The sequence below is a fragment of the Nannospalax galili genome, unplaced genomic scaffold (genome assembly GCF_000622305.1).
Source record: "Nannospalax galili isolate Female #2095 unplaced genomic scaffold, S.galili_v1.0 scaffold32, whole genome shotgun sequence".
NCBI lineage: Eukaryota > Metazoa > Chordata > Mammalia > Rodentia > Spalacidae > Nannospalax > Nannospalax galili.
The window spans coordinates 1,164,573-1,179,229 of record NW_008335297.1 but is presented as its reverse complement, the minus strand read 5'-3'; the positions used below and the strand labels follow the sequence as shown (position 1 = coordinate 1,179,229).

The 14,657-nt window shown below is 40.1% G+C and overlaps 1 protein-coding gene across 4 annotated transcripts in view; it reads right to left on the bottom strand.

Annotated features, from left to right (window-relative positions):
- Positions 1–14,657, bottom strand: part of Parn (poly(A)-specific ribonuclease) — a 219,066-nt gene that overhangs the window by 120,091 nt on the left and 84,318 nt on the right. For all 4 annotated transcript variants that reach the window (XM_029561999.1, XM_029561998.1, XM_029561997.1 and 1 more), the window contains 3 exons: positions 14,400–14,455; positions 11,579–11,665; positions 5,893–5,967 (listed from right to left, as the gene is read on the bottom strand). In XM_029561999.1, the coding sequence (XP_029417859.1) occupies positions 5,893–5,967; positions 11,579–11,665; positions 14,400–14,455 (218 nt within the window). The remainder of the gene's footprint in view (positions 1–5,892; positions 5,968–11,578; positions 11,666–14,399; positions 14,456–14,657) is intronic.

Here is a 14,657-nt window from a genome sequence, read left to right as displayed (position 1 = left end):
CTCAGTGGCTCACCAGAGTCAGGATGCCAGGTACTTTGTGAAGAACTTTCTCACACAAGAAATAGAGATGGTAGTGGACAATTAATTTTAGTAGCAAGGCTGCATGTTATCAAAGATAACCACTGGTCACAGAGGTGTACATCCATGAACCTAGCCATATGAGAGGTTAAGGCAAGATTTTGAGTTCAAAACCTTAGCAAGACCCAGTCTCAAAATAAACTGTAAAAAAAAGGGGGTTGGGAATAGTTCAATGGTGGAGCACCTGCCTAGCATGCAAGTGGGGTTGCACTGGGTTCTATCCCTAGCATCATTTAAAAAAATAAAATACTTTAATCCCAGCACCCAGGAGGCAGAAGCAGGCAGACCTCTGTGAGATCAAGGCCAGCCTGGTCTACATAATAAGTTTTAGGCTAGCTGGGGCTATAGGGAGAACCAGTTTATTTATAAATTAATTAATTAATTATTAATAGTAAATAAGCAAATAAATAAGTAAATAAATAAAACAAGTATCTACCTAATCTAGGAAGGAAAAAGAAAAGGTCACAACTTCCTCTTAGCCTATTCCCATATTTCCCATCCAAGCACAGATTTAATGACTCATGCCACAGCATATGCCAGGCCCAGAGAATTCAGTAGTGAACGTGATGAACCCAGTACTGCCCTCAGGGAGACAATACAACCAAGTGAACAGTCAAAAGCACATGGCTAAGCATCACTCTGACATAACTAACTGACAAAAGCATACCTAAATAAAATATTTGGCTTACAAATCACTGTTCAAGAGGCAAATTTTTCTGTCTTTTCAATTAAACATCATTAACTGGTGTTTTGCAAATTTCAAAGCACTTTCATATGGTCTCATTCCTAATGCTCATAGAAAGGATAGCAAATGGATATGCTAACAATTCTTGGCCATTTGTCAGGCTCTTGCAGTAGACTGCCAGGCTCTCGGCTGGCAACTACACATTATGATCTCAGTACATACCTGTGACATAGCTATGAGCACAACCCTGTCACAGAGGTGAAAACCTGCAGCTCAGAGGTTTATAAAACTTACCCAAAGACACATGCTGACAAGTGTCTGAGCTACAGTCAGTCCCAGAGTTGACCTGACTTAATCTGGGCACTGCACAGGTTCTATGTCACCTGAGTGTGGAGTATGGGCACTGAGCAGAGGTGAATACAGACTGTAGGCCAGGAGTTCAACTCTTCACTCAGCCATACTGAAACCTCACTACAGTCTCCATCTTGGGCTCCCTGATCCCCCAAAACATCATTTTTCATTGGCAAATAAGTTGATATCTTTGCATTCAACACCATCTGTCTAAGGCTGTCAGGAATGGATCACAGAAATGTCCACACGGAAACTTAAGACTACTGAATGGTACACACCCTGCATCCAACAGTATCTTCAACATAGTGTTTCTGAAGAACACTTCCCATTGAAATTTGGATCAAATAGTCAGGATAGAAGCTCATCAAGCTATGCCAAGTTAATGTAAGTCAGATAACAGAATGCTCATAGTCAGGCGTGGTGGTGCATGCCTTTAATCCTAGCACTCAGGAGACAGAGGCAAGTAGATCTCTGTGAGATTGAGGCCAGCCTGGTCTACATAGTGAGTTCCAGATGGGCTGGGACTAGGGAGACATAGTCAAAAAAAAAAAAAAAAAAAACCCACTCATAATACTCACAAACACCTAACAAATCCATATACTCAGCCTTACTGTACAGACATAAACAGACCTGAGCAAGGTTAAATAATATGTATGAGGTCACACTGTAGATGCTGAGCAGCAACGACTCCAGAGTCTAAGTTTTTATCTCTACAACACAGTCTATGTTCCTGAAATGGTTGGAAAATTAAACAAAAATATCAAAACATTCTGATCTGAATTTGTATGTTTGTAGAAGTTTTCACATATAATTTACTCAACTATGCTAGTGTGTAGCTCTTTATTAAAATAAAAAGAGACAAATCACTTGAATTTTTCATGCCTTTAAAATTGTTAAGTACTTGCCTCCCAGAACTTGGTGGTAAGGCCCTATTGTTGAAGGCAGGACATACTTGTGGACACAGGATTTGGAGCAACAGAGCCAGAACTAACTGAAAGCCACCTCCCCTAAAGGCTAGCTCTCATAGCACCATGGAAGCTGCTGAGGGAGAACATCAATGATGGTCCAACCCCAGCTTCAAGACCTAAAAACCACATCAGTGACCAGTACAGCAAACACTTTGGTGCAGTAGTGGCACTTTTATCTTGGGGGTAATCAGTAGCTACCTAATTGGACTTAAAACACTCTCCATGGGTGGGAACTCATGTGTCGTCTGTAAACAGAGCTAAATACACATAGCTGGAGAGGTCATAAATCTTAGAGAAAACTCCAAGGTTGTCACATCCCGTTCAAGCCAGCCTGGTCTACATAGTGAATTCCAGGACAGCTGGGGCTACAGGGAGACCCTGTCTCAAAAAGACCAAAAAAATAAAAAAAGTAATTTCTTACTATGTGCAAAATAGAGATCTTCAAATTTATAGACAAGTATCCCAGTCACCACCCATCAAAGAAGCTTCTTTTTCAAGAGACAGATAATTATAGAGTTCCACAACTGGTCATACACAGAGATTGTCTGTGAATTGCCCAAGTCTAAGTGGAACACAGAACAAGAGATGAAGAGAACACTAACGCATCTTTCAATTCTCATCACTGAAGCTCCCTCATGCAACAGAGGGCTAGGAAAGCAAAAGGTCACAAATGGCCAAACGCAGAGAATAAGAGCCTGCAGAGTATGGGTCCTTGAACAGGACTCCTGTATCAGATTCCACCCACCCAGGGCTCAGGGACCATTGTGCAAGAGGGGACAGGAAGATTGTAAGAGCCAGGAAGGAGGTACAGGACCATATGGAAATATTCCTACAGGCTCCTGGGACCTTGCTCATATGAATTAAAAAAGCAATGCTGTCGGCATGCACTAGACCCATGCAAACTTAAGCAGACAAAACCCCTGCACAGAACTGTGGAAAAGAGCATTAGGCTCCAATCTTAGTTGAAGAATTACTGGCAGCCGACTATTGCTGGGTGAGGAAGAGCTGATCTTCTTAAAGAGCGGGACTCTAGATAGGCTGACTAGATCCCAGTGAACAAACTTGCACTGAAGGACATCTGGGGACACTAAGTTTACATGATAGGCTTTAACACAAATGACAGAATGTATGAACTCTAGTGGGGTGGCTATGAAGGGTACCAAAGGGGAAGGGTATAAAGATGATTTTCTGTATGAAATACACCAAATATCAATAAAAAAAATTTTTTTAATTGTTAAGTACCATGGTACTTGAAATCCATTTGTATATGTAGCCTAACAATACATGTTCAATATTTTATTCAAAAACATATCAACTTAAGGTATGTTTAGGGGCTGGAGAGATGGCTCAGTAGTTAAGAGCACTGGCTGCTCTTACAAAGGACCTGGGTTTGGTTCCCACCTATAGGGTAGCTAGTAAGTGTCCTTAACTCCAGTTCTAGGGGATCCAATGTCCTCTTCTGGCCTCTGCAGGCATTGCACAACATGGGTGCACTTACCTACATGCAGGCAAAACACTCACACAAATAAAGTAGATAAAAATTTAAAAATAAGACACACACACACACACACACACACACACACACACACAATCAGCCTCCCCACCCTCCTGAAAAGATAATATGTTTAGGGCAGGTAAGATAGCTCAGCAGGTAAAGGTTCTTGCTGCCAAGCACAACTAGCTTCATTTGATTCTCAGAACCCACATGGTAGGAAAGAACAAACTCCTACAAGTTCTCCGATCTCCACATACTTGACATTGTAGTATGTATGCCTGCATGCATGCACACACACACCCAAAAAATTTTTCTTGATGTTAAAAAAAAAAAGATAAACTGACAGTGATGGTAGTGCATGCCTTTAATCCCAGCAGTTGGGATTAAAGTGCAGAGGTAGGTGGATCTCTGTGAGCTTGATGTCTCACACCTTGTTTTTAAAAAAAAGAAGCCGGGCGTGGTGGCACATACCTTTAATCCCAGCACTCAGGAGGCAGAGGCAGGCGGATCTCTGTGAGTTCAAGGCCAGACTGGTCTACATAGTGAGTTTCAGGACAGCTGGGGCTACAGGGAGACCCTGTCTCAAAAAGACAACAACAACAACAAAAAAAGAAGAATATTATTTAGTGATTATTGTCAAAATTATTTAAGGTCTAATCGAAGATGTGGTAACATCTTTTCAAAATCTTATTTATTGTAGCAATTTATTTATTTATTTTTATTTTATGTGTATGAGTGTATTGCCTGCATGTATGTAAGAGCACCGGTGTTGTGCAATGCCCAGGGAAGTCAGAAGAAGGCATCAAATTGCCCTGGAACTGGAGTTACAGCGGTTGTTAGCCACCATGTGGGTGTTGGGAATGGAACCTGGGTCCTCAAAACCTTATTTAAAAGCAAATGAAGTATCATTCAGCTGCTTGTAAAATGAGTACTTGGTACAAGTTTAATGGAGTGGATAAATCACAATTACAGATAAATGGAAAAATACAGGATGGGCAGGCCAATACAGACCACACTGGTGCCATGCCCACCTCTCTCCCCTCAAGTATCTACTTCAAATCCTCAGAGTAAATTTGCAACTCATTCTAGAAAAAGTACAAATGGCGAGGCAAGTGGAAACATACTGAGTGCTATGTCCAACACGGTCTTCTTAAACTTTGTCTACTCACAAACTCTTTTTGCCTCAGAAATCTTTACATGACCCAGGGTCTACAGGTATATAAAAAAAGACATACAAGTCAAACATTTACTGATAATAAATCACAAAAATTATTTTAAAACAATTCTTTCACACACACAAATCAGTTTTATTTAAGGATGTCCAACAATGACAACTCATACGCAAAGCATCCAGGCAAACATTAACAATAAAATCATTTCTTCCAAATGGGTCAATGTGAAATCTACGTTCACTGTCCAATGAGGTCCAATTCCCACTGCACTAGGGTCCAAGAAATCAAAAGAAAGCCCACCTCTCACAATCACTGCCTGAAAGGAATGGCACTTATTGGATTCATGAAATGCAGAGATGGTTCCTGCTACATCAATATGCAGAAAACTGAATTCACACATCCACCATGAAAAACAGAAGACAAAAACTGTGCTCCTTTTCTTTTAAACCTAATTTTTTTGTTCTCGATTCTAAATATTATACCTACACATGCAATAATTGTATTAAGACAAAAGCAATTTGCGTACTAATGAGATGGATGTGCTTATCTAACAAAATACAATCCAATGATGTATTAATTGGATGTGCTGAGGAATGATGGTAAATAATGTAGAAATTCCTTGTTTTTTATAATTAAAGCATTTTGTTTCTTTAAGAGCAGAAAACTGAATGTGCAGTAAAACCACTGCAACTCATAACATAGAGTAGTCTGGAATCTGAGCCAGGGTGTTTCAGGCAGTTTATGCTGGCGCTGCATCACATGCATGCAAAGAACACATGCTGTGTGTTCGGAATGAAGGCAGTGGTGAAGCCCTGCCTTGGATCTCCTAGTTTGATTTTGAATTGTTTGGTCATTGCAAACTCAGAAACCTTTCCTGATGCCAAATTTTCAAGCCCCATATTCAGTTACATGGCACTATAAGGGTCATGAGCCACTGTTTAGTAGCTGTAATCTAATGAATCAAAAAAACTGTCTTCTCTCCTACATGTTATACTTACTACTGATTTCCTTTTCTTCACCTGCAAGCTCAAAAACAAACCAGACAGAAATGCCAGTGAATCGCCTGCCTGAAACCAGAACTTTCAAACTGAAGGTGACCTCCCACTTTATTTCATACATAAAATAGACGCCCAGGACACTTACCAATTTGTACTTGTTCAGGCTGGCTGAGAGAAACGAAGGCTGATGTGTCATCAATCCAAGATATCTGAATGTTACCTGTTAATAGTAAATTAGAAATAAAGTGAACATTTGACCACTTGGAGAGATGTGAGATACATGCTATCAATCTGACATATTTCATTAAGAATCTAGAGAGATGAGGTGCTGGTAATATTTGATCAAATCTCAGTACTACATAATTAGCCTACTGAAAACTTCAATCTACCAAAGCTGTTATTTCTATTAAAAAGAAAGGCTGGGAAGATGGTTTGGGGGTAAGGGCACTTGCAGTGCAAGCATGAGGATGAATCTGAATGCTCAGCACCCAGATATGAACCTATGTGCCTGTAACCCCAGTACTTGGGGGTGGAGACAGAAAGATCCCAGGAGCTTACTGGCCAGCCAACTTAGCTAAAATGGACAGTTTCAGGTTCACTAGAGACCATGTATTGAGGGAATAAGGTAGACAGTGATAAAGCAGGGCACCCCCCCCAGTCATGTGTACAGGTATATGTACCTGTGTATATACACACACATACAACACACAGATACATATACAATTTCAAAGGAAAATAATCAAAACAAGTAAAATAAGAAGATTTGAGAAATTTTGTTTTAAAATCAAAAGAGGGCTAGGGAGATACTCAGTCATAGGTTGCTTGCCTTGCAAGTATGACAACCTGAGCTTGATCCCCAGTACCCACATAAGGAGGGGGACACAGCTGAGTATACCTGTACTCTCAGCACTGGGAGGTCGAGACAGCCTGGAGCTCTCAGGCTGGCCAGCCTAGCTCTAGGTTCAGCGAGAGATCCTGTCAAAAAATATAGTTGGGGGGCTCAGGAGTTAAGAGTACTGGTAGCTTTTCCAGAGGACCAAAGTTGGTTTCCCAGCACCCACAGGGTGGTGAACAACCACCTATAACCCCAGTTCCAGGAAATCCAACATCCTCTTCTGGCTTCTGCTGACATTGCATAACAGGTGCACTTACATAAATGTAAGAAAAATGCTTATACACATGAAATAAAAATAAATTTTTTAAAACTTTAAAAAAACCGGTTAGGAGAGCTAGTGAGATGACTTAGGCATGTAAAGGCACTTGCTACCAACCCTCATAACCTGAGATCAATCCCTGGGACCCACTTGGTGGAACGAGAGAACTGACTCCCACAAGTTGTCTTCTGACCTCCACATACATGCCATGGGATTGCATATACACACATATACAAATAAAAAATGAAAAATTTAATTTAGAAAAAAATAAGGCACAGCATTATTGAGGTCTAAGACATCCAATGTCAACCTCTGAACTTCACATGCACACAAAAAATCATCTGTACATGCACTGACACATACATATGTACTACACACACCTATGCACATTCCAAAATAATAAAAACTTTTAAAAACTGAAAAATAAAATCCAAAGAAAGATGCTTTCAGCTTAACTCCAAAAGCATGCCACAGTTCTGTCTAGTCTTATACCAGGGTTGAGAACTGTTTATCCCTGAAAAAAACCACTAACCAAACTCAGAGACCACATACAATCAGAGCTGTTATACAACTACTTCATTATAGAGAGTGCTGTTTGGATGCTCTGCCCCTGCCCCATGCTCACATTTAATCTCCATTACCAGATATTCATAAGTTGGAAATGTAAAGGGAGTAAAGAGGTGGGAGCCTAATTGAATCATGTCACTTAGAGGTGTGGTCTTCAGGAAGTGCCAGAGTGAGAGAAGCCCGTGAAGGGTAGCACCTCCTCATGGAACCGAAGTGGCTGTATAAAAAGAGGTACAGACCTAAGACACACGTGCACAAGTACATGGGTTCCCTGCCTCTTGCCTGAAAGGCCCTGTGCTGCCTGGGGACCCTGACAACAAGAAGGCAAATTCAAGCCCTTAACTCCAAACCTCTAGAACTGTGAGCTAAAAGTAATCTGTCTTCCTAACACGCCCAATCTGTTGTACTATGTTATTGGCAACCAAAACTGGGCTGCCAAGAAGAAGGGGGAACATGAAAATGAGTCAATAAGCACTACAGACATAAGGAAAACCCATGTTGAAACCAGGCCAGGTAGACTGAGTAGATGGCAGAATGGAGGACAAAGGAAAGAAGAACGAAGAGAGGACTGGTGAGACAGCCCAATGGATTGTCAGTGCTTGCTGCCGAGCCTCACAACCTGAGTCCAAGTCCCAGAACCCACATGGTGGAAGGAGAGAACAACCTCCGGAAGGTTGTCCTCTGATCGCCCCTTACGTTGCCAACAGCGCACACACACACACACACACACAAATAATTGTTTTTTTTTTTTTTTTAAGTAAGGATGTAAAGACAAAAAATCAAGACAGACTGACAAAGGTAGAAACAGGAGTAAAAAGTACTGGACTAAACCACATAGTGCTCATCAAGAGAAAGGTAAGTACTTCCCACAGGCTTCATGTCCCCAGGATGGAACAGAAGAGCCTGCAGGAGCAGAGAGAGGAGAAAAACTCGGTCAGAAGTCAGATAAAATGGAAGGACAAGACAGAGACCTCGACATTCTGCCATCACCCCTCAGGAATACACAGAAAATTGAATTTCAAACATCACTGGAATTCATCAATTTAAAAAAGTTTTCATTCTATTCATTTCAAAGGCCAGAAGTCTCATTATCAAAGGGAAAAAACCACCCTCCCTTCCAGTCTCAGTAAAACAACCCCCAGACTCTCCCAATGACAAACGTCACTTTCTGGTAACAGGCTAGTTACCTCTCCACCCAGTGGGCAGTAGCTGCCGTTTAGATAGAGTGCCATTCTCCTGCCATCCTAGTGTTATACCAAGGCAACATACATACAAAACACTGCTGTTGTTTCTGATGAAGAAACATAGATTCCGAGAGGACACCTGCCCAAGGCCACACAGCTAATTTTATATTTAACTAAACTGAAAAAAATTTCTACTTGAGGCATTTTAATTTAGTCAATTAAACCATCTGCAAAGATCAAGATAACGTCCTAGAAATACACCTGCTTATTTTTCTGTATGAAACTGTATATTTTAATAATGAAATGAAGATCCTTTTTAAAGGTTAAAACCTCATTTCATTTTATGTCTTATAGGGTTTATACTAAGTACAATATTGTATAACTATAATAATTCGACTGTAAACCTAGGGATTTGCGGCCAATTTTGAAAGAGATGCATCTTAGCTCTGGAAATTGTTATTGAGTATGTCAATGCTGTTGTAATGAAATGCTTCTTCTAATTATGTGGTTATTAAATAAATAATTTTAAAAAAAAGAAATACACCTGCTTTCACATATTTTTCTGTTTGTCTTTTTGATTCAGGGTCTCCCTGTAGCCCCAGCTGGCTGGAACTCAATATGTAGACCAGGCTAGCCTCAAACCCACAAAAAGTTGCCTGCCTCTGCCTCCCAAGTGCTGGGATTAAAGGCATGTGCCACCACACCTGGCCTCACATACATTTTTAAAACTTAAGTATACTGGGGCTGGAGAGATGGCTCAGCGGTTAAAAGCAGTGACTGCTCATGCAGAGGACCCGGGTTTGATTTCCAATATCCACATCGCGGCTGCAAACCGTCCTTAACTCCAGTCAGGGGAATCTGAAGTCCTCTTCTGACCTCCACAGTACTGCACAACACGGGTGCACTCACTTACATGCAGGCAATACACTCATACACACAAAATAAAAATAATAAATTAAATATTTTTAAAACCCCCAAAACTAAAGTATACAAGATTTGTTTTTAACTTATAAGAGGTAATATGCTCTTATTATAGAAAATACAGAAAAGCTTAGAACGAAAAGATTCTATCTAAAATACTCAAGTGGTAATAGGATTTCAGATTTTACTTCCTTTCCATCTGATTCCTCTATATACTTTTCTTGAAATAGTGCTAATTATACAAAAATTCTATTTCATATCAACTCCCTGTAGCCCTAGCTAGCCTGGAACTCACTATGTAGACCAGACTGGCCTCAAACTCACAGAGATTCATCCATCTCTGCCTCCGGAATGCTGGGATTATGCCTGGCAAAATACACTTTTAATATACTTAAAATGTTTTCTTAAATGCCTGTTACAATTCTGCACATACACTTCAAATATTTTCTTTTTATTTTATTATGACTGTGTGTATGATAAGGGAAGGGTGGCACATGCATGCCATGGTACATATGTGAAGACCAGAGGACAACTTGGTAGCATAAATTCTTTCCTACCAGCTTCACATGGGTTCTGGGGATCTAATTCAGATTGCCAAGCTTGCATAGCAAGTGCCTTTACCTACTGAGCCATCTCACCAGGAGCCTATCAAGTATTTTCTTAAATGTCTGCATAGTAAGTCCTTTGAGGAAATACATAAGCATTTACTATGCATTCTTACTACTGGCTAGTTTGCTGCCATCACTTTATCCAAGAACTTCCAACAAGAATAAATAGCTTCAATATTTCATTAGTTAAAAAAGAAGCACTGCTGCAGGCTTGGAATCAGGATGGTCTTTACAAACCTCGGCAGAAGCCTAAGCACATGAGTTGATCAGAAAGTGAGCTGGGTTGGAGGGATGGCTCAGTGGTCAAAAGAACTTTTTGCTCTTGCAGAAGAAGACCAAAGTTCAATTCCTAGTACCCACATCAAGCAAGTCACAGCCACCTGAAACTTCAGTTTCAGAGGATCAAAAGGTTCCTGCATGCATGTGGTACATATATGTACACTTAGGCACACACAAACAAAAATAAATAAATAAATCTTTTTTTAAAAAAAGAAAAACTGCCAGGTATGGTGGCACACGCTTTTAATCCCAGCACTCGGGAGGCAGAGGCAGGCAGATCTCTGTGAGTTCAAGGCCAGCCTGGTCTACAAAGTGAGTTCCAGGACAGATGGGGCTACAGAGAGACCCTGTCTCAAAAAAAAAGAAAAACTACCCTACCTTATAAAAACCTCAAATCATTTTTTGTAACTATTTAAATTTTAATTATGCCTTTAATACAGTTTTGTTCTGATAAATAATGTAGCACATAAAAAAAGGGAATGCTCATTTCAGATTACTATACATAACTAATAGGATATCACTTAGAATTCAATGCGAAAAATATTTCAGTTGGATATAAACAATCCCTTTTTAATTAAATTTTTTTCAATTCATGCCTGTTTTCTTTTTTTTAATTTAATTTTTTGCAATTGTCATACAATATAGCTTAATAGCATTTAGATGCTTTCTCCGTCTTCACCTTCCTCCACTTTTCCCTGCCCAAATCAATGTGTATACACACACACACACACACACACACACGGCTACCTCAACTCTTAGTCTGCCCAGACACCTGTGCTTGTTGCTTTAATTATTTAACCTCAAATAGAGACTACTTGTTCTTATAAAACATTCTCTCTGAATTTACTCTTCAAAATTATTTACCTTCCACCTCAGTTTATTTTCCCTGGTCAGCAGTAAGGACAGTCATAGTTATGGCTTCTTGCTTTCCATGGACTAAAAGAACTCTATAGGGAAGGGTTATACATGGCTCCTCAGATCATACAGAAGAGGAAAACTCCATGAGTGAAATTAACCTTGCATAGTGACACACCTTTATGCTGTCTCTTTCTGACCACCTATATACCAAAAGAACAGCAAAACCTTAAATCGCTCATCATCACTTGTGTTTTACTCACCAAAGGCACTGAAAAGCTGGTAAAGATCACTGGTTTTCCATTCTTTGGGGAATGTCACATGGAGCACATTATCACGTTTAGGTTGCACTACAAGACAAAAGTGATGAAAGGGTGATAGCTGAAAAGTGATCAAAGGAGGAGATAGGGAGACAGCTCTGTTCCACGCTTGCCACATAAGTGTGAGGACATGAGTGAGATCCTAGAAACTCATATAAAAAGGTAGACATAGTGGACGTGATCCCAGTGCTAGGAAGAGGGACACAGGAGGATCTCTCCAGCTTGCTTGCCAACCAGCTGAGCCTAAGCAATAAGCTCCAGGTAGAGACCAGATCTCAAAAAACAAGGTGGACATCTCCTGAGGAACAACACCCAAGGCTGACCTCTGGCCTCTGCATGCATATGAATACACACAAGCACAAATTTTTTTTTAAGAAAAGGGTGGGTATGGTGGTGTAGCCTTTAATCCAGCACTCTGGAGGAAGCAGGCAGATCTCTGTGACTTCAACGCTAGCCTGATCTATGTAGCAAGTTAGAGGCCAGTGGAGACCCTGTCTTTAAAAAAGTGACCAAAACAAGCAAGAAATTCTGAGTGTTCATTTTTTATTTGGTCTGGATTTTAGGCAGGCCCAGGCTGACGGGAACTCACTACACCTTCTGCCTCAGCTATCTAGGGTTACAGGTGTGCACCACCACATCTTGCAACTAGGGATCCTTTGATGAGACTAACATACACTATCTTGAGAAACTGTTTATGAATGCTTCATCACTACCAACAACTCCTGAAAGTATTCTTAGGATGGTAGAATTCAACAACTATGTATACCAGGCTAACTTTAAACATGCAGTGATCCTGCCTCTGCCTCCTGAGTGCTGGGATTCCAGATGTGTGTCACCACACCCATGCAGATCTGATGCTTTATATGATATACAACAATTTGACTTTTAGCAATTCTATGCAGAAACATCTTCACAGTCAGTCTTGGAGATGCAGACATGGAATCCCTACACTTGGGAGGCTGAAACAAGAAAACCACTTCAAGTTCAAAGCCAATTAACACAGCAAGACTCTCAAAAAACTCAAAAGAAGCCATAGAAAAAAAGAAGTATCTCTTCTTTTGAGAAATTTCTTATGCAAATTATTTAACAGAATAAAAAAGATTACTCTGCTTATCTAATCCCTAAACACAGGTACACACAAACACCACTAAATGAACTCAGTGCATTCAATAAATAGACACAGTGTATATATATATATATATATATATATGTGTGTGTGTGTGTGTGTGTGTGTGTGTGTGTGTGTATTTATAAATGTATATGTAACAATAATAAATCAAAGAAGAGAACAAGAAATTCAGAGGGAGTTATGGGGGGGATGGAGGCACTGGAGGGGATTGGAAGGGATGGAAATAATCCAAACATAATACTCATGTATGAAATTCTCATAAATAAAATAGCAGAATAAACAACAAAAAAAGGTTACTCTGTTCAAGAAATTTTATCAGCAATTTAACTTTCTCAGCTATCTATTAGGGTTTTTTTTTTTAATGAAAATAATAGTGAACTACCAAATCAAATGGGCTATTTTTAAAGGGGGGCTGCCTGAGTTATAATCTTGTGTTCTAATCCCAGAATCACCACTTCACCATGCAACTCTCGGCTAAGACCTGACCACTGTGTCTCCTGGCTGTGAATGAGAATGGAAATACTGAGCTTTTTGGACGAAGACAGGCCCATAAGAGTATGTTCTCAAATCATCATGGCAATGACTATTACCACCAAGTACATACAGGTCCAGGCCAGAAACTGAAGACTGAAGCAAAGAGATAGTAAACACCTCCCAAACAGGCTGGACTTTCCAGGGTTGTTGGTTCTGTTTTTGCAGTATTGGGGATTAAATCCACAGGTGCTAAGCACACACCCCTGTCAGAGCTCACTACATAGACCAGTCTGGCCTTGGTGTCACAGAGGTCCACCTGCCTCTGCCTTCCAAGTCCTGGAACTAAAGGTGTGCACCACCACGGACCCAGTTCAAGGTTTTTGATTGAGAAAAAAAGAAATAAACTCACTAAATTTAAAAACACACATAAGAAGCCGGGCATGATTGTATACGCCCTGATTCAAGGCCAGCCTGGTCTACACAGTGAGTTCCAGGACAGCTGGGGCTATTAATAACCTATCAAATCCAATTTGTGCTGCCTACATACTCCAATCTTCTCTCCCTGAGCCTCCACCTGGTCTGTCAACACACTTACCTGGATTTAAAGCAAAGGATCCCCATGAGTTGGAAAGGCTTTGGGACAAAGCATGCTTTATTCTCTACTGGAACAAAACCTCGTATCTCAACACTCACATGGTGGTTTAAAAAACCGAGAAATAGATGGGTATGTGGTAGCAATACGCCCTGATCCCAGCACTCAGGAGGCAGAGGCAGGCGGATCTCTGAGTTCAAAGCCAGCACGGTCTACATAGTGAGTTCCAGGCCAGCTGGAGCTACAGGGAGACCCTGTCTAAAAAAGATTTTTAAAAACATACATATGTAATTAGAAAACAAATTTTTAACAAGTTACTGGCATAGCATATCTTAAAATCTATTGTAAATATGTCTTAGAAATGATTATACTTCAGAGGGAAAATGAAACAATGAAGAGATATATAGATTTTTTTTTTAAGTATAACCTAGAAAATGTAAGTGGTAAGTAATCACAAAATCACTGCCATTTTTAAATGAAAATGCTCTTCAGCACTCTTTCTGCTGTTATCCCTTTCAAACCACACAGTGGTATGCATAGGTGCAATGAGAAAATCAAAATGTACTTACAGTCTGGCCCTTCCAAGTTTAGATAGGGGATATCCATGATCCTCATAAGAAACAACCTACAAAAAGAAGGAAAGAAAAAAGAAGACAAATAACAAACTAATCTATTTTTTAAAAACAACTGATAGGAGCATCTACCAAAATGGTTAGAAGTTCTTTGCTTATATTATTCTATTTCTAAGTAATTTTTAGATCTTTAAAAATTCACTTCAGCCGGGCGAGGTGGCGTACGCCTTTAATCCCAGCACTTGGGAGGCAGAG